We start from the raw sequence: 20248 nt of genomic DNA, 5'->3' as shown, positions 1-20248 counted from the left end.
AGGCCCTGGGTTCAATCCCCAGTACCACACATAAAACAAAACAAGACAAAACACCCTCCTTTGCTGGGCAAGGTAGCATACATCTGTAATCACAGTAACTTGGGAGGCTGAGACATAAGGATTGCAGGTTCAAAACCAGCCTCAGAAGCCAGGTGAGGTCGTGCACACACTGTCATCCCAGCATTTGGAGGATCGCAGTTCGCTGACAGCCTCAGCTACTTAATGAAGCCCTTTATAACTCAGTAAGACCCAGATTCAAAATAAAGATAAAAAATAGGGCTGAGGGTGTAGCTCAGAGGTAGAATTGCCCTGGGTTCCATCCCCAGTACTGCAAAAAAAATAAAAATAAAAAAATAAAAAAATAAAAAAGGCCTCAGTAACTTTAGCAAGGCCCTCAGCAACTTAGCAAGATCCTATTTCAAAATAAAAAAAGGACTGGAACCGGGCGTGGTGGCTCATGCTTGGAATCCTAGCATTCGGGAGGCTGAGACTGGAGTATTGCAGTTCGCGGACAGCCTCAGCTACTTAGTGAGGCCCTCTGAAACTCAGTGAGACCCTGTTTCAAAATAAAGAATAAAAAATAGGGCAGGGGATGTAGCTCGGAGGTCTAATGTCCCTGGGTTCCATCCCCAAACCCGCAAAAAAAAAAAAAAAAAAAGGACTGGGGGTGCAGTTCAGTGGCAGAACGCCCCTGGGTTCAACCCCCAGAACGACACACATACACACATAAAAAAGAGGCCGATTTTACTTTGCACAGAGAGCCACGAAGGAGCTGGCTGTTTCTGTATCCAGGCAGGACTTCATCTTCCACAGAGAGCTACTTTTTTCTGCCTCCCTTCCTGTGAGCATCCCAGGGCAGGGACACACAGATGACGCATCTATCTGTCACCTTGGTGCTTGCTATATAGTTGACACTCAGAAAAACACCTGATGAATGAATGAGGCTCCTGGCTCTGTGGCTTCCTTTTTTTTTTTTTTTTTTTTTTGTTGGTGGCACTGGGGATTGAACCCAGAGGCATTGTCCCTCTGAGCTACACCTCTAACCACCATATTTTATTTTTTATTTTGAAACAGGGTCTCACTAAGTAGCTGAGGCTGGCTTTGAACCTGCGATCCTCCTGTCTCAGCCTCCCAAGTACTGAGATTACAAGTGTGTGCCACCACGCCACTGCTTCCTTTCAAAGTGGTTTCAAACAAGGTCCTCTCCCTCTCTTGATCTGTTTCAAAATCTATGAAGTGAGGAGCTGGACTCTGTGTTGAGGGACACTTTCAGTAGGAAGTACAGTAAGTGGCTGTGGGGTCTGGGGGATGGCTGCCTGGGGTGGGCGAACCCCGGGTCTCCAGCGGAATGCTGTGCTCAGGTCCCAGGCAGAAGAAGTCCGGGTTAGGGGGTCTGCCTTACCCTCATCTTGGGAGCGTCCCAGCAGTCCAGAAGAGGGGTTTTAACTGATTTAGGTCAGTGGGGGCACTCGCTATTAACCCCAGTGTTGTACTTTGTGGGTCCTATCCCGTGGCTCAGCAGCCTGGCTGGGGGAGACCAGTTTCTCCAGGAAATTCTGGGTCCCCAGCCCTCACGTAAGACTGCCTTGGACAAGCTGTTCTTGTTTACGACCCCCGGCCCAGGGGAACAGTGATTGCTCATCCCTGTGACTTGAGAGGGCCAAGTCTTTTGGGCCTGGCGGAAACTCTAGCTCCACAGGCCGCCTGGCATCGGAATGCTCAGCTGGTCCCCTCCCCGGCTCATGTGACTGTGACCCAGCTATAAATATCAGAGGGGCCTCAGCCCAAGACAGAACACAGCGCCAGGAGAAGACAAAGAGGATCCCAGTGGCGCTTTGTGATAAAGGCAGGTGGAGGCAGTGGCCACCCTCCCAACAGTATGGATTATAAATCGAGCCTGATCCAGGATGGGAGCCCCATGGAGAACTTGGAGAAGCAGCTGATCTGTCCCATCTGCCTGGAGATGTTCACCAAGCCGGTGGTCATCCTACCGTGCCAGCACAACCTCTGCCGGAAGTGTGCCAACGACATCGTGCAGGTTGGTGCTGGCGCGGCCAGGCCTTGGGGCGCAGGCGGGTGGCTACTCCCTTCTATCCTTACCTAGGACCCTTCCCCCTCCTAAGTGAACCCAGACAGGGGCCTCGGAACACGCTGAGGGGGCTGGGGAAGTGCTCTGGCCCTCCCGAGCCTTCTCCATGACGCATGATTCCCTTCCCCACCCTGCTGGCTCCCCAGCCATCCCCAGCCAGCTCTCCAGTCAAGAGTCAAATGCCTCCAGCGATAAGTGCAGAGGCGGAGAGGAGAGAGAAACCAGACCCTGGGGCTGAAGCCAGCTCCAGGCGGCAGGGGCCCCAGAGCGGGAGGAGGGTGGCATGGCAGCAGAGACATTTTCTCCAGGGGCAGGAGGGGTCTGTCTCCTCAGAAAGGGAAGTAGACTTCCCAGCTGGGAGGCAGGATCCAAGGGGCACGACACAAAGTGTTCTTTCACTGTGACTCTTAAAGTAGCAGCCCATTGGGCATGGTGGCAAAGTATTAGCACATCTGTAATCCCCGTACTTGGGAGGCTGAGACAGGAGGATCGCAGGTTCAAGGCCAGGCTCAACAACTCAGAGAGCCCCTCAGCAACTTAAACTTGGTTTCAAAATAAAAATATAAGCCGGCATGGTAGCACACGCTTATAATCCTAGCACTTAGGAGGCTGAGACAGGAGGGATCACAGGTTCAATGCCAGCCTCAGCAATTTAGTGAGGCCTTTAGCAACCTAGTGAGACCCTGTTTCAAAATAAAAAGGACTAGAGATAGAGCTCAGAGGTAGAATGCCCCTGAGTCAAATCCCTATACCTAAATAAATAAATAAGTAAATAGGCTGGGGGTCTAGCTCAGAAGTAGAATGCCCCTGGGTTCAATCCCCAATTAAAAAAAAAAAAAAAAAGGTAGCAGCCCTAGGAGCTTGCTCTACTTATAAGTCCGTTTCATGGGTAGGCAAACTGAGGCACAGGGGGGAGACTGCTCACCTAAAGTGACTCAGAATCAACATGACTTGATCCCAGGTCTGCTGGCTCCTGAACCTGTTCATTGCTTGGCTGTTTCTCAATCCTTGAGAAGGCGGGTGGGATCTAGGTTTAGCAGAGGAGCTCTGGCCTTCGGGGTGACAGGGGAAGGCTAGCAGGAGACCGGCGGGGGCTGCGGTGGCAGCGCATGCTTACATCTGCCTTGACCACCCACAGGCTGCAAACCCCTACTGGACCAGCCGGGGTGGCTCAGGGTCCATGTCTGGGGGCCGTTTCCGCTGCCCCTCCTGCCGCCACGAGGTGATCATGGATCGTCACGGGGTGTACGGCCTGCAGAGGAACCTGCTGGTGGAGAACATCATTGACATCTACAAGCAGGAGTGCTCCAGGTCAGCCCGCAAGCCCCCGCCACTTCCTCGGGCTTCTTCCTCCTCCTTTGCCTGCGCAGGACCCGGCGCCTGGCTGGACTGGCAATGCCAGGCGCTCAGAGAGTCTTGGGCAGGGGAAGGGGCCCTCCTGGGAGACACTGAGATGGAGGCTGGGAAGAGATGAGGAGAGAGGACAGGGCCTGTGAGGAAGAGCGCAACCTGTTGTTGGTATGATAGTGAGAACTCTGGTGTCTCACAGCAGTCCTGTGGGTTGGGCAAGACTTTTATTACCTCCTTTCCACAAGAAACTCAGGCTTCAGGAGTTGAAGCCAATTACTCCAGGTTTCCCAGCTGGAAAGTGGAGCACGTGGAAGTTGATTCAGTCCATCTAGTTCTTAGGCTTTCTGTTAAGAAAATAGCAAACCAAACCGGACATGGTGCTGCACACTTGTAATCCTAGAACTTGGGAGGCTGAGACAGGAGGATCCAATTTGAGGGCAGCACTGGCACTTAGTGAGCCCTCTGCAATTTAGTGAGATCTTACTTCAAAATAAAGTATAAAAAAATAGGGCAGGGGATGTAGCTTGGAGATAAAATACCCCTGGGTTCTATCCCTTGTACCATAAATAAAAATAAAAATAGCACACTTGTAATCCCAGTACTTGAGAGGCTGGGACAGGAGGATTGCAGGTTCACTGCCAGCATCAACAGCTTAGTGAGGCCCTGCCTCAAACTAAAAAGTTAAAAAAAAAAGGGGGGGGGGCTTGTGGTGTAACTCGGAGGTAGAATGCCCCTAGGCTTAATCTCCAGTTCCACTAAATAAATAAATAAATAAATAAATAATAAAAGGGGTTGAAGGGAAGCTGGGTATGGTAGCTTATATTTGTAATCTCAGGACTTGGGAGGCCCAGACAGGAGGATCACAGGTTTGCAGCCAGCCTCAGCTACGTAGTGAGGTCCTCCACAACTTTGCGAAACCCTGTTTCAAAATAAAGAATAAAGCCAGGTGTGGTGGTGCACGCTTATAATCCCCGCTCTTGGGAGGCAGAGACAGGAGGATCTTGCAGGTTTGAAGCCAGCCTCGCTGGCTTAAGAGACTGTTTCCAAATAAAAATAGAAAAATGGGTCTGGGAGTGCAGCCTGGAGGTAGAAGGGTTTCCAGGAACCCCAGTACCACCAAAAATAAAAAAGAAAAGAAAAAAAAAAGAATAAAAAGAAAAGAAAAGAAGAAAGAAAGAAAGAAAGAAAGAAGCAACTCAGTCTTAGGCAGGATTTGTTAAAGGTGGGGTTGTGCAGTGTTGGGTCCCAGCATGAAGAGAGACACAGCTTCAGGGGACAGCATTACAAAAAGACATGCTAGCTGGGGGCATAGCTCACTGGCTAAGCATGAGCAAGGCACTGGGTTCATTCCCAGCAGGCGCGTGCAGACACACACACACACACACACACACACACACACACTCGCACACCGGGACATTCCAACAAGGCTCCCAGGCTGACCTCGTGGTCTTTATGGCCCCTCCCTTCACCATGCACCTGTGTGCAGGGAGAGCCCTGCCCGAGGGAGGGTGACAGACCAGGCCAGCCGGAGAAAGTGGGAATGGTGCCGGCATTTCTGCCTTGGTTGCCGAGGCACTGGAGCACCTTGGCGAGCCTTTGGGGCTTCATTTCCCTATCTGCAAAAGAGGACAGACACAAGAGCTATGATTGTGACAGGCAAATAGGATATTGATGGGGAAGGTCAAAAACAACCACCACTAGCCGGGCGTGGTGGCGCACGCTTGTAATCCCCGCGCTTGGGAGGCGGAGACAGGAGGATCGCGCAGGTTCGAAGCCAGCCTCAGCTACTTAGTGAGGCTCTCAGCAACTTAGTGAGACCCTGTTTCCAAATAAAATATAAAATAGGTCTGGGAGTATAGCCCGGAGGTAGAAAGCCTCTGGGTTCCACCCCCAGTACCACCAAAAAACAACAACAACAACAACAAAAAATCAAGCACCTGTTGCGCGCAGGCACTGTACTCCGTAACTCCCGTGTTTTCCCTGTGGAATCCTCACGGTAACCTTGAAGGCGTTTTTGTGTCCATGAGAAAACGGAAGCTCAGAGGGGATTAGAGGTTTTTTGAAGGCCACACAGCTAGCAAGTGAAGCTGAGAGAGGCTGTGACATCCTCCATGGTGAAGGTTCCTGAGGGCTAGAAACTCCCACATGCTGGGCTGCTTTGCATGCTGCTAGAGCTCAACACTACAAAAACACCAACATGTTGTGGGTCCCTGCAATAATTGCGATTGCACAAAGTATTGGCCCACCCAGTGCCGGCCTCTGAAGAGCATGCTACTCGAGAGACTGTCCAAATAGTGGGGTGGCGCCCAGAGCCGCCCTTTATTGATTTATATGAGCATCAGCTGTGTGCCCGGCAGGTCACACCCTTTACAGACCATTTCTGCCCTGACTGCAGTAGCTCTGATAGAAACCAAGGCTCCGAAGGCCGGGCGTGGTAGCACACGCTTGTAATCTCAGCATTTGGGAGGCTGAGATGGGAGGATCCTCAGCTACTTAGTGAAACCCTTTGCAACTCAGTGAGACTCTGTTTCAAAATAAAGAATAAAAAGCTGGTCGTGGTGGCGCACGCTTGTAATCCCAGCAATCGGGAGGCTGAGACCAGAGGATTGCGGTTCGCGGACAGCCCCAGCTACTTAGTGAGGCCCTCTGCAACTCAGTGAGACCCGGTTTCAAAATAAAGAATAAAAAATAGGGCTAGGGGTGTAGCTGGGAGGTCAAATGCCCCTGGGTTCCATCCCCAGACCCACAAAAAAAAAAAAAAAAAAAGAATAAAAATAGGGCCGGGGGTGTGTGGCTCAGAGGTAGAATGCCTCTGGGTACCACTCCCTTTACTGCAAAAATAATGAATGAATTCATTAACTCAATCTATTCAGGTATAGTGGTGCACACCTGTAATCAGTAATTGGGAGGATGAGACAAAAGGATTGCAGGTTTAAGGCCAGCCTCAGCAACTTAGTAAGACCCTGTGTCAAAATAAAGAATAATAGCTGGGTGTGGTGGCTCATGCTTGTAATCCCAGTGCTTGGGAGGCTGAGACAGGACGATCTCAGTTTGGAGGACGGCCTCAGCAAGTAGGGAGACTCTCAGAACCTATTAAGACCCTATTTCAAAATAAAAATAAAAATTAGGGCTGGGATATAGCTTGGAGGTATAATGCCCCTGTGTTTAATCCCCAATATGAAAGAAAGAACCCCTAAAACAAAATAAAAAAATAAAAAAGGGCTAGAGATAGAACTGTGCGTGGAGTGGGGGCTGGCTGGGCTGCTGAGCGGTCCTGAGCTTCCTCATGCCAGGCCTGTGAGTCGGGGTCACATGCTCCCAGCCTCGGGGTCACCGTCAGGGTGTGCTTGCTGACTTGCCCCTTCTACCTGGATTGAATTCCCACCTCCTGCCCACCAGGTGCTGTCTCCTGTACATTCAGAAGAGACAAGCTTCCCTGCTTGGAGGATACAGTCTGGTGGATTAAATATAGAATTAAATGAGGCCATCAGTGTAAACTGCTTAGTCCAGAGCCCCGCCTGCAGTAAGGAGAGCAGGTGACTGTAATTAGAGCGAAGGCGCTCTGGCCTCCTCTGCCCTGACTGTCGGGTGACCTTGGGCATGCCAGTTTACTTTCCTGGGGCCCATTTTCTCTTCTCCAGACCACTGCCAGGGGCGGCTCTGGAATTCTCTGACCCTTTCCACGTCCTCCCCACTCTCCCACTACAGAGTTGGAGTTATATTTTATATTTTTTAAATTAAATTAATCGACTAAGCCGGGCATGATGGCGCACGCTTGTAATCCCAGCATTTGAGAGGCTGAAATGGGAGGACGGCGGTTCGCAGCCAGCCTCAGCTACTTAGTGAGGCGCTTTGCAACTTAGTGAGACCCTATTTCAGACGAGCTCGAGCGTGTTCAGGGTGGTATGGCCGTGAGACCCTGTTTCAAAATAAAGAATAAAAAATAGGGCTTGGGGTGTAGCTCAGAGGTAGAATGCCCCTGGGTTCCATCTCCAGTACTGCAAAATAAATAAATAAATAAATAAATAAATAAATAAATAAATAATAAATCGACTACTTTTTGTAGTACTGGGAATTGTTGCTGAGGCTGGCCACAAATCTGGTGAGCCTCCTGTCTCAGCCTCCCAAGCGCTGGGATGGCAAGCATGCGCCACCACGCCCGGGCTGTGGCTTTGGAGTCTGAGTCCTAGGATGTGGGGACAGGTTTGGTGTCACTGATACCCCTGGTCCTGAGCCCCTAGGAGATTCAAAGTGAAGGTTTGGGGGCAGCCCGGCGCTGAGAACTCAGGGTAGAGATCTGGGCTGGCCTCCTGTGACTAGAACCAGGGAGGGGCCGGGGACTCAGGACTCCCCGTGACCTGTGACCCTTCTCCTCCTCAGTCGTCCCCTGCAGAAGGGCAGCCACCCGATGTGCGAGGAGCACGAAGACGAGAAAATCAACATCTACTGCCTCACGTGCGAGGTGCCCACGTGTTCCATGTGCAAGGTGTTTGGGGCCCACCAGGCCTGCGAGGTGGCCCCGCTGCAGAGCGTCTTCCAGGGACAGAAGGTACTGGCTCCGCCGCTTCTGCCCCGAGATGATTCAGGAGGGGGATCTGATCCCTGTTGATCTGCTGAGCCGGCCTTTCAGGAATAGTCCCCTGGAGGGACTTCCCAGGCTGCAGGAGCAGCAGCCCTGGCCTTCCCGGGGAGGAGGCTGAGCTCATGCGTTATACTTAGAGCCACTTGAGAGCCCCTGGGTGTGGCCACAGGGGAGAGGCCAGACCCCGGGGAGAGGCCAGACCCCAGGGCCAGGCTACCAGGCCCTCTCAGGACAGGGCTTCTCTAGCCAGTGTACTTTGGGCTCAAGATACTTCTACCTGAGCCAGTCACTTCTCCCAGGCTACACAGACCCCTGCAGCAGGAGGCAGCTTATATTCTCCCTCCCAAGGCCCTGGCAGCCCCACCGTCCCGCCCAAGTGTAAGCTGTGGCCGCACTTTTTGTACTTTTTTCTTCCCCTTCTTCTTCTTTTGTAATGGTAGTAAGACTTGAACTCAGGGACATTCTATCTCTGAACTATATACCCTTGGCCCTATTTTATTTTATTTTTTATTTTTATTTATTTATTTGCAGTATTGGGGTTGGAACCCAGGGGCATTCTACCTCCAAGCTACACCCCCAGCCCTATAATTTTTATTCTTTATTTAGAAACAGGGTCTCACTGAGTTGCAAAGGGCCCGATTCTCCTGTCTCAGCCTCCCAAATGCTGGGATTGCAAGCATGTGCCACAACACCCGGCTTTAGAGACTCTTTCTAGCAGAGGGGAGTGAGATGCTGGCCCTGAGTCTCCTGTCTCCCCTCTCCTGCTCCTCCCTCTCCCCCACCTAGACTGAGCTGAGTAACTGCATCTCCATGCTGGTGGCGGGGAACGACCGAGTGCAGACCATCATCACTCAGCTGGAGGATTCCTGTCGAGTGACCAAGGTGAGGGGACAGGATAGCCTGAGTGGAACCGGCCTCTGGGGAAGGCTCTCCCTGGCTTGTGCCTAAAGGCCAAGGACTGGAACCTGCGGGCCAAAGGGGTGGCAGGGGAGGACTAAGCCCCGCTGTTCACTCAGCAGTTGCCCCCCCAGCACAGCTGTATCGGGCTCTGCCCTGGGCACTGGGGGGTGGGGGCCAGTTGAAATAGACCTGGTCCTTGACTCCAGGAGCATCCTGCCAAAAACTTCCAGTATTTATTCAGTGCAAATCATTTTCAGAATACAAGGCTTCTCAAACTTTAAAGGTATGAAAATCCCCCAGAGTTTTGTGAAAATACAGGTTCTGATTCTGTAGGTTGGAAATAAGGTGTGCAATCCCCCTCTCCCCTTTTTGTGGTAACTAGGGATTAAACCCAGGGGCATCTACCTCCGAGCTACATTCCCAGCCCTATTTTTTACTCTTTATTTTTGAAACAGGGACTCACTTAGTTGCAGAGGGCCTCACTAAGCAGCTGAGGCTGTCCACAAATTGCAATCCTTTCTTTCTTTTTTTCCACAAATAGGACCTTTTATTTGTTACTATTAAAAATCTGAACTTTTAAACAGATCCTTGGACTGGTGGTTCATATCCATCAGCTTGCTCGACTTTAGCGCCTGTCTCATCCCCAGTAGCTTTTCCAGAACTGCTCCCTTCACCATGAAGCTCCATTAATTTTCCCAAGTTTGCAAACTTGGGTTTTTAGCATTTTTACTTTTCTAACAAAGATGTCATGAAGAGGATAAATAGACTGGCAAGCTTTTTCTTTGTCCTTCCCAATGCTATCTGGAATCAACTTATTGACTACTTCTTTTAAGTCATTTGTCTGCACCTCCCGGGTCATGATTTCCATCATCTTCTTCCGGATTTGGCGGACCTGTTGGTGCTGAGCATAAGAGGTCTTCCGTATCTGATTGTTGCGTTTTTTAGTAAAACCAACATAGAAGAGACGCAGCAAATAACCATCCGTAGTCTTGACATCAACATGCGCTTCAATCATAGTCTGCCATTTTTTGACCATGGAACACATCTTGTCCCGTGTAAGATCCAAGCCATGGAAGTTAGTCAGGCAGTTTTTACCCTGAATGTCCTCAGTGATTAGCTTGAATTTCCTAAATGCGACTTCATCATTCTGCAGATCAGCAAGGCTCACTTCAAACACATGATTCTTGAGGCCATCAGATGCGATTTTGGTTCCTTGAGTTCTCACGACTAGTGTTTTCCCAATATTTCCTATATTGATCATGGCCGGGGCTTTCACATCATACCAGTCTTTCTTAGAAAATGGGTCAACCACTTTCTTCTTGGCTCCCTTCTTGCCGCCTTTAGTAAGGCGCTTGTTCTTGCCGGCCGCCATGGTGCCGCTGGGAGAGCCAAAAAGGCCAATCCTCCTTTCTCAGACTCCCAAGTACTAGGATTACAAGCGTGTGCCACCACACCTGGCTGAAGGGTGCGATTCTGCATTGCCCTGGCTCCCAGGGCTTCCCCGAGCTGTCTGGTCCATGGCAGAGGGCAGAGGGAGCTTTGCCAGCCCTGAAAAAGCATCCAGGGTTCTGCTCTCCCATTTTGAGGCAGGGGGGCTGAGGAAGACATGGGGGAAGGGGACACCATAACTGCTAGCGGATGAAGAGTCCTGGAAGGGGTAGACTCAAAAAGGAGGGGGACAATGTGGTCACTCCTGAGAGGCCCAGTCCGAGAGGTGCCACTGTCTTACCCACTGTACAGAGAAGGCAGCGCAGGCTCAGTACCTGTGTGGGAGAGAGGCTGCAGGGGGAGCGACCTCCATCGGCCCAGGACAGAGTGGGGCAGGCCTTCCTGACTCCAGCCTTGCCCCAGGCCCCACCGTGGAGGGAAGCCTGGGACTTGCAGCACAAGGAGGGATCGCACCACGTGACCCTAGCGGCTGTGGTTTCCGCCCCCAAACGTCAGCAAGCAGCTGTGAGAGTTACAGGCTCGCTTCTTGCTGGCCTTCGCTCTGCCTTCGGTCAGTGGGGCTGTTGTGAGATCTCATTCAGTTTTAGACAGTCGGCACCCGTCCCAGGGAGGGGGTAAGGACCACATGGGGCGTGACTGCAGGATTTCCGTCCCCAGGAGAACAGTCACCAGGTGAAGGAAGAACTGAGCCAGAAATTCGACGCGTTGTACGCCATCCTGGATGAGAAGAAGAGCGAGCTGTTGCAGCGGATCACGCGGGAGCAGGAGGAGAAGCTGGGTTTCCTCGAGGCCCTCATCCAGCAGTACCGAGAGCAGCTGGACAAGTCCACCAAGCTGGTGGAGACGGCCATCCAGTCCCTAGATGAGCCTGGCGGGGCCACGTTCCTCCTGGTAAGCCAGGGTCTGAGGGTGTGGTCAGGTTCAGGTTGAGCTCCTCCAGTGATTACCTCTGGGCCCTTGGACAAGTCAGTTTAAATCTCTGCTAGCCTTAGTTTTCTTCATCTATAAAATGGGCATGCAACAATGTACCTCCTCCTACTAATTTTTTTTTTTTTTTTCTGTACTGGGGATTGAATCCAGTGGCATTCTACCTCTGAGCTACACCCCCAGCCCTAATTTATTTATTTATTTATTTAGTGGTACAGAGGATGGAAACCAGGGGCATTCTAACTCCAAGCTATACCTCCAGCCCTATTTTTTTTTTTTTTTGGTACTGGGGATGAAACCCAGGGGCATTCTATCTCCAAACTATACCCCCCAGCCTTATTTTTTATTTTACTTTTTTTGCGGGTCTGGGGATGGAACCCAGGGGCATTCAACCTCTGAGCTACACCCCCTGCCCTATTTTTTATTCTTTATTTTGAAACAGGTTCTCACTAAGTTGCAGAGGGCCTCACTAAGTAGCTAAGGCTGTACTCGAACTGCGATCCTCCTGTCTCTGCCTCTCAAATGCTGGGATTACAAGACTGCGCCACCACGCCCAGCTTTTATTCTTTATTTCGAAATGGTCTCACTGAGTTGCAAAGGGCCTGAGTAGCTGAGGCTGTCCAGTGAACTGCTATCTCCTGTCTCAACCTCCCAAATGCTGGGATTACAAGCATGTACCACCATGTCCAGCTGTCCTTATTTTTTATTTTGAAACAGGGTCTAAGTTGCAGAGGGCCTCACTAGTTGCTGAAGCTGGCCATGAACCAGTGATCATCTTATCTCAGCCTCCCAGCTACTGGGATTACAAGTGTGCTCCACCAGACCTGGCTCCTCTTACTGATTTTATTAGAATCAAATAAGAGGATGCAGAGCTGGGGGTAGTGGGTGCATCTGTAATCCCAATACTTGGGAGGCTGATACAGGAGGATTAAAGGTTCAAGGACAGCCTGAGCAGCACAGCAAGACTCAGCAACCTATTGAGACCCTGTTACAAAATAAAAAAAATTCACCAGGCCTGATGGCACACACTTGTAATCCCAGCATTTGGGAGGCTGAGACTGGAGGATCATGGTTTGCGGACAGCCTCAACTACTTAGGCCCTCTGCAACTCAGTGAGACCCTGTTTTAAAATAAAGAATAAAAAATTGGGCAGGGGGTGTAGCTTGGTGGTCAAATGCCTCTGGGTTCCATCCCCAGACCCGCAAAATTAAAAAAAAAAAATAAGAAGAATAAAAAATAAAAAATAAAAAAATTTGCCAGGCATGGTGGCACACACTTGTAACCCCAGCATTTGGGAGGTTGAGACAGAAGGATTGCACAGGTTCGAAGCCAGTCTCAGCTACTTAGTGAAACCCTGTTTCCAAATAAAATATAAAATAGGTCTGGGAGTATAGCCTGGAGTAGGAAAGCCCCTGAGTTCCACCCCTAGTACCACCAAAAAAAAAAAAAAAAAAAAAGAAAGAAAGAAAAAAGAAAAGACTAAGGCCAGGTGTGGGTAGCACATGCTTTTAATCCCAGCATTTGAGAGGCTGAGATCGACACTCAGCTACTTAGTGAGGCCCCTTGCAAATCAGTGAGACCTGGTTTCAAAATAAAGAATAAAAAATAGCCAGGCATGGTGGCACACACTTGTAATCCCAGCATTTGGGAGGCTGAGACCAGAGGATCGTGGTTCACAGACAGCCTCAGCTACTTAGTAAGGCCCTCTGCAACTCAGTGAGACCCTGTTTCAAAATAAAGAATAAAAAATTGGGCAGGTGGTGTAGCTCGGACGTCAAATGCCTCTGGGTTCCATCCCCATCCCCACCAAAAAAAAAAAAAAAAATAGGGGTGAGGTGTAGCTTGGAGGTACATCCCCAGCACTGCAATAAATAAATAAATAAATAAATAAACAAACAAACAAACAGGGCTAGGGTGTAGCTCAGAGGCAGAATGACCCTGGGTTCAATCTCCAGTACCACAAAAAGGGGCCTGGGGTATTAGCTCAGAGATAGAACATTCCTGGGCTCAATCCTTAGTATTTCTTGTTTCCCCCCAAAAAGAGGATGTTTTTAAAGTGGCTTTTGAACTATAAAATACAGTGCCCCATTGTATTTTTTCAATTTTTTTGTAATACTTTAATTTTGTTTGGTGGTACTAGGGGTGGAACCCAAGGGTTTTCTACCTCCGGGCTATACTCCCAGACCTATTTTATATTTTATTTGGAAACAGGGTCTCACTAAGTTGCTGAGAGCCTCACTAAGTAGCTGAGGCTGGCTTTAAACCCGTGCAATACTCCTGTCTTAGCCTCCCAAGCACGGGGATTACAAGTGTGCGCCACCACACCCGGCTATATTTTGTCAATTAGAGACAATTAATTAATTGAACACCTATGGTAGACTGTACAATGAGGTAAAAACATAAAGCCTTGACCTAAAAGAGCTGGTTGGAGATGACAGAAAAAGCTCCCCTGAGACTTCAAAGTTGAGTTTATTAAAGGTTACTGCAGCTGCCGGGTGTGGTGGCACATGCTTTAATCTCAGCATTCAGGAGGCTGAAAACAGAGGATCATGGTTCTCAGACAGTCTCAGCTACTCAGTGAGGCTCTCAGCAACTTAGTGAGACCTTGTTTCAAAATAAAGACTAAAGCCAGGTGTGGCATGCTTGTAATCCCAGCATTTGGGAGGCTGAGACCAGAGGATCATGGTTTGCAGACAGCCTCAGCTGCTTAGTGAGGCCCTGTTTCAAAATAAAGAATAAAAATCAGGGCAGGGGGTATAGCTCGGAGGTCAAATGTCCCTGGGTTCCATCCCCAGATCCGCCAATAAATAAATAAATAAATAAATAAATAAAGAAAGAAAGAAAGACAGACAGACAGACTAAAAATAGGGCTGGGGGTGTAGCTCAGAGGTAGACTGTCCCTGGTTTCCACCCCCAGATCCACCCACACACGCAAAAAAAAAAAAAAAAAAAAAAAAAAAAAAAATTACTTCAGCTCCAACTGGGAGTGGTGGCACACACCTGTAACCTCCACAATTCCAGAGCCTGAGGCAGAAGGATGGAAAATTTGAGGCCAGCCTGGGGAATTTAGCTAGACCCCATCTCAAAATAAAAAATAAAAGGGACCAGGCATAGTGATACACACCTGTAATCCCAGTACTTGGAAGGCTAAGATAGGAGGATCATAGATTTGAGACCAGCCTCGGCAACTTAGTGAGAACCTGTTTCAAAATAAAAAATAAGAAGCCGGGCGTGGTGGCGCATGCCTGTAATCTCAGCCTTTGGGAGGCTGAGACAGGAGGATCGTGGTTCGAGGACAGCCTCATCTACTGAGTGAGGCCCTTTGCAACTCAGTGAGACCCTGTTTCAAAATAAAGACTAAAAAAATAGGGTCGGGGGTGTAGCTCGGAGGTAGAAGGCCCCTGGGATCCATACCCAGTGCCGCAAAAATAAATAAAAATAAATAAATGAATGAATGAATGAATAAATAAATAAATAAATAAAATAAAAAGGGCTGGGTGTATAGCTCTGAGGTAAGAATATCCATGGGTTTATCCCGCATACCAAAACAAATAAATAAGTAAATAAATGAATGAATAGAATAAATAAATGGAACTCAGTGAGAGGATATCTCTGGGTTCCATCCCTGGTACCACAAAACAAATAAATAAAATTCCCTCAGCCCTCCCAGCAGCCAGCTTTGCGCTGGACCTCAGGTATGAGGGGGTTGGACTGAAATTCTCATCGTGAGACCTCAGGCTTCAGGAGTGTTTTTTGGTTTTTGTGGGTCTGGGGATGGAACCCAGGGGCATTCAGCCTTCGAGCTACACCCCCTGCCCTATTTTTTATTCTTTATTTTGAAACAGGGTCTCACTAAGTTGCAAAAGACCTCACTAAGTAGCTGAGGCTGTCCATGAACGCTGATTCTCCTGTCTCAGCCTCCTGAATGCTGAGATTACAAGCGTGTGCCACTATACCCGGCTTCAGGAGTGTTTGGGCTAATACCTGGAGAGTCTGGGTTTTCTGCCAGGACAATAAAAAGGTCCTGAGATGCCCAGACCTGTGTAGACACACCTGGGCTGGGGAGCGGCACCCAGTGTCCATTCGCCACACCCAGTCACTGGGTATGCACATTTCCTAGGGTCACCCTTTTTTTTTTTTTTTTTGGTCCTGGGGATTGAACCAGAGACAGTCTACTTCTAAGATAACCCCTAGCCTGATTTTCTTATTTGGAAACAGGTTCTCACTAGGTTACTAAGAGCCTTGCTAAGTTGCTGAGGCTGATTTTGAACCTGTGCTCCTCCTGTCTCAGCCTCCCAAGTACTGGGATTACAAATGTGCGCCGCCCTGCCCGGCTGGGTCACCCGTTTTATAACCCTAACCCTCTGCTCTCTCTCCCCCTACAGAGTGCTAAGCAACTCATCAAAAGGTCAGTGTCTCCCCAGGGGCCGTGACCCGATCAGCCAGTGCCCAGCAGGGCCTCTGACTTCGGTCCAGGGGGACCCCTGTGCATTGGGTCTGTGGGGAGGGGCTCCCATTCTGCCCTTCCTGACCTTTGCATCTCCACTTTCTGGAACCTTCCATCCTGCTTGAGACTGGAAAGGAAATGCCAGCCCCTCCAGGGGTACTCTCCCTGCCAGTAGGGCGCTCAGGGAGCTGGGCAGAGACACCCACCCTGCACTGAACCCTGAGTGCTCACCTGCCTCTCTCTCCCCCACAGCATTGTGGAAGCTTCCAAGGGCTGCCAGCTGGGGAAGACAGAGCAAGGCTTTGAAAACATGGACTACTTTACTTTGGACTTGGAGCACATAGCGGATGCCCTGAGGGCCATCGACTTTGGGACAGGTAAGGAGCAGACAGACCCGAGTTCCCGTCTGATTCTTTTTATTTTTTTATTTTTTGGTGGTACTGGGGATGGAACCCAGAGGCTTTCTACCTCCAGGCTATACGTCCAGACCTATTTTATATTCTATTTGGAAACAGGGTCTCACTAAGTTGCTGAGAGCCTCACTAAGTAGCTGAGGCTGGTTTCGAACCTGTGAGATCCTCCTGTCTCAGCCTCTCAAGCGCGGGGATTACAATGTGCCACCACGGCGTACTCATCTGATTCTGTCATTTGTGTGTTTTGTCACCGTTGGCAAAGAGGATCACAGGTTCAAGGCCAGCCCCAGCTACGGGAGCTCCTGTTTCAAAATAAAGAACGGGAGCTCCTGTTTCAAAATAAAGAACCAGTACCTCAAAACCCTTTCTCAAAGCCAAGGCAAAGAGAGAGAGAGAGAGAGAGAGAGAGAGAGAGAGAGAGAGAGAGAGAGAGAGAGATTGACAGACAGACAGACAGACACTCCTGAAAGGGAGGGACTCTCAAGTAGGAAAAACCAACTTGGACTTTCCGATTAGGGTGTCTGGTCTCGGGGTTTATATCCTTCGAGGCTCCTTTTCCAGTTGGGGTCTATTTGCCAGTGTATTTGCATGCTGCATTCCCATAGCATTCTTGAGTCCCCTCTCCGCTGAGGTTCCAGACTACACGCTCTAAGGCATCTCCTGGGATTGTGGCTCAGCAGGATCAACTGGAGTCTTGTGAAGCTCCGGTCACTCTCAGGAGGCTGTGATCTCATTGTCACCGGACATTGGGAGGTCTGGTCTCTTTAGGAGTTTTGGAAGTTAGTATCTGTTGCCTCTCAGGAAATGAAGTTTTCCCACCGTGGCCCTGGGCCCTACTTCCTTCCTTCCTTAGATACTACAGATACTGCAGACAGAACCCAGGGGCATTCTACCTCCGAGCCTCACCCCCAGTCCTACTTTTTATTCTTTATTTTGAAACAGGGTCTGAGTTATGGATGGCCTCACTAAGTAGCTGAGGCTAGCCGTGAACCAGGATCCTCCTGTCTCAGCCTCCCAAATACTGAGATTATAAGTGTGTGCCACCATGCCCAGCTGCCTACTTCTTTCTACCTCCTCATTTGGAGATTTAGATAGGACGGTCACAGGTTCAAGGCTAGCCTCAGAAATTTAATGAGACTCTGTTTCAAAATAAATAAAATAGGGCTGTGGGTATAGCTCAAAGGTAGTATGTTCCAGGGTTCAATCTCCAGTGCTAAAAAAAAGAAAACTATGTTTAAAAACTAGGTTTGAGCCGGGCGTGGTGGCACATGCTTGTAATCCCTGCCCTTGGGAGGCTGAGACAGGAGGATCGTGCAGGTTCAAAGTCAGCCTCAGCTACTTAGTGAGGCTCTCAGCAACTTAGTGAGACCCTGTTTCCCAATAAAATATAAAATAGGTCTGAGAGTGTAGCCCAGAGGTAGGAAGTCTCTGGGTTCCACCTCCAGTACCACCAAAATAAAACAAAAACTAGGTTTGATGGGCGTGGTGGCACACATCTATAATCTCAGTACTTGGAGGGTTGAGACAGGATCATCCTCACACTAAGGCCTTTGTCACAGATGAGGACGAGGAAGAGTTCATTGTAGAAGAAGATGAGGAAGAGGAAGTGTCCACAGAAGGGAAAGAAGAAGGTAAGAAATCCACCTACCTCCATTTGTGCTTCCCGCTTTCCTCCCGAGACGCCTCCTGTGCACAGCGCTGTGCCGGGCACTGGCTCTTCATCCTGTTCCCCGTGCGTGCTTTAAGCTTGTGTGTGGGTGTGGGTGCTGGGGATCGAACCCAGGTCATTCTACCTCTAAGCTACATACCCAGCCCTGTTTTCTTTTATTTTTACTTATTTATTTTTTTCGGTACTGGGGATGGAACCAGGAGCATTCCACCTTCGAGCTACACGCTCAGCCCTATCCCTATATATATATATATATTTTTAAACAGGGTCTTACTGAGTTGCAAAGGGCTGGCCTCACTAAGTAGCTGAGGCTGTCTGTGAACCACAATCCTCCTGTCTCACTCTCCCAAATGCTGGGATTACAAGCGTGCACCACCATGCCCGGTATATTTTTTATTTTGAAATAGAGTCTGGATAAATTGCTGAGGCTGCCCTCGAAACATGATCCTCCTGTCTTAGCCTCCTAAATGCTGGGATTACAAGCATGCACCACCATGCCTGGCCAGACTTAATTTTTTTTATTCTTATTTTTTTTGGGGGGGGTATTGGGGATTAAACCCAGAGGCATTCTACCTTCAAGCTACATCCCTAGCCCAATTTCTTATTTCTTATTTTCAAACAGGGTCTTGCTATTGATGAGACTCTCACTACTTATTGAGGCTGTCCTTGAACCTGCAATCCTCTTGTCTCAGATCCCTCATTATTGGAACTACAGGCCCGGCAGGTTTTTTGTGTTTTTTTTTGTTTTTTGTTTTTGTTTTTTGTTTTGGTTTTGGGGTGGAACCCAGGGGCATTTGACCTCCGAGCTACACCCCCAGCCCTATTTTTTTTTTTTTTTTTGCGGGTCTGGGGATTGAACCCAGGGGCATTCGACCTCCGGGCTACACCCCCTGCCCTATATTTTCCTCTTTATTTTGAAACCAGGTCTCACTGAGTTGCGGAGGGCCTCACTAAGTAGCTGAGGCTGTCCGCGAACCGTGATCTTCAGGTATCAGCCTCCCGAATGCTAGGATTACAAGCGTGCGCCACCACGCCCGGCTCCCAGCCCTATTTTGTATTCTTTATTTTGAACCGGGGTCTCACTAAGTCGCAGAGGGCCTCACTAAGTAGCTGAGGCTGTCTGCCAACTGTGATCCTCCTGTCTCAGCCTCCCGAATGCTGGGATTACAAACCTGTGACACCATGCCCGGCTCCCTGGCAGTTTTTTTTTCTTTTTTTTTTTTTTGGTGGTACTGGGGGTGGAACCCAGAGGCTTCCTACCTCTGGTCTATACTCCCAGACCTATTTTTTATATTTTTATTTGGAAACGGTCTCACTAAGTTGCTGAGAGCCTCACTAAGTAGCCGAGGCTGGCTTCGAACTTGCGCGATCCTCCTGTCTCAGCCTCCCAAGTGCGGGGATTACAAGCATGCTCCACCATGCATGGCATCCCTGGCAGTTTTTATTTTGTTTGTTTTGTGGTGCTGAGCAAGCACCCTACTACTGGGCCACACCCCAGCCCTAAGCCAATGGTGTTGTCCATCTCTGCACTGGGTAAGCCTCATATACTCCTGGGTCCCGGTCTCACCATGTACCTCCCTGTCTTTTTATTTCAGGACACCAGTAAGGAGTCGGAGCCAGAGACCCTCTGGATGCAGAGAGTGGGGAGGGGGATGGGCCCAGAGGCCTAGGCTACAGGCCCAGGGTGGGAGGGGTCGGCCCCTGGGGGGGCCACAGGGAGGTGTGTCTTCTCTCTGCTTGAGAGCAGGGATTAGAGTAGGTCCCCCCACCGCTGTGTCCCGCAGTCACTGAACCAGAATTGGAAACCTGCTTGAAACAGTCACACAGGGCACTTTTCTACGTTGGTGCAAAATGAAATATTTTGTACGTTTTTAAAATGTGATTTTTGTATATACTTGTATATGTACGCCAATTTGGTGCTTTTTGTAAAGGAACTTTTTGTATGATCCTGCCTGAGTGTTAGAAAGTAGGGAAGAAAACCAGGCCGGGAGCCCCCCACTCCCTTTCCGTGGTGGGAGGGCAGGTGGGCTCACAGGCTAGGGAGGGGTATGTACTGTATGTCAGTGCCCTTCCCCAACAGGTGGGGGCTGACTTTTTGTTCTATGTTGTTTTAATAAATGCACAATGCTCTCTTCCTGTTATTACAAGATTTTCACTTAGCCTGGTTTTTTTCCTTTCTTTCTTTCTTTCTTTCTTTCTTTCTTTCTTTCTTTCTTTCTTTTTTTTTTTTTTGCAATACTGGGGATGGAACTCAGGGGCATTCTACCTCTGGGCTACACCCCCAGCCCTATTTTTACTCTTTATTTTGAAATAAGGTCTTACTAAGTTGCAGAGGGCCTCACAAAGTAGCTGAGGCTGTCTGCAAACCGCGATCCTCCTGTCTCAGCCTCCCGAATGCTGGGATTACAAACCTGTACCACTA

At 49.4% G+C, this 20248-nt stretch overlaps 2 protein-coding genes across 2 annotated transcripts; one reads left to right on the top strand and one right to left on the bottom strand.

Moving 5' to 3' along the window:
• Window positions 1-1879: 1879 nt before the first annotated feature.
• TRIM63 (tripartite motif containing 63) lies at window positions 1880-19496 on the top strand (the record flags this gene model as incomplete). The annotated part of the gene is made up of 9 exons (XM_080691355.1): window positions 1880-2038; window positions 3228-3400; window positions 7820-7988; window positions 8808-8903; window positions 11028-11261; window positions 15683-15705; window positions 15997-16121; window positions 17717-17889; window positions 19422-19496. 9 exons carry the CDS (start codon window positions 1880-1882, stop codon window positions 19494-19496), a joined length of 1227 nt encoding a protein of 408 aa, XP_080547481.1.
• Window positions 9592-10293, bottom strand: LOC308261154 (small ribosomal subunit protein eS1-like; the record flags this gene model as incomplete). The annotated part of the gene is made up of 1 exon (XM_080692872.1): window positions 9592-10293. One exon carries the CDS (start codon window positions 10291-10293, stop codon window positions 9592-9594), a length of 702 nt encoding a protein of 233 aa, XP_080548998.1.
• Window positions 19497-20248: the final 752 nt, after the last annotated feature.

This window comes from Muscardinus avellanarius, assembly GCF_963383645.1.
Source record: "Muscardinus avellanarius genome assembly, chromosome: 3".
NCBI lineage: Eukaryota > Metazoa > Chordata > Mammalia > Rodentia > Gliridae > Muscardinus > Muscardinus avellanarius.
This window is presented reverse-complemented; position numbering and strand designations above follow the sequence as displayed.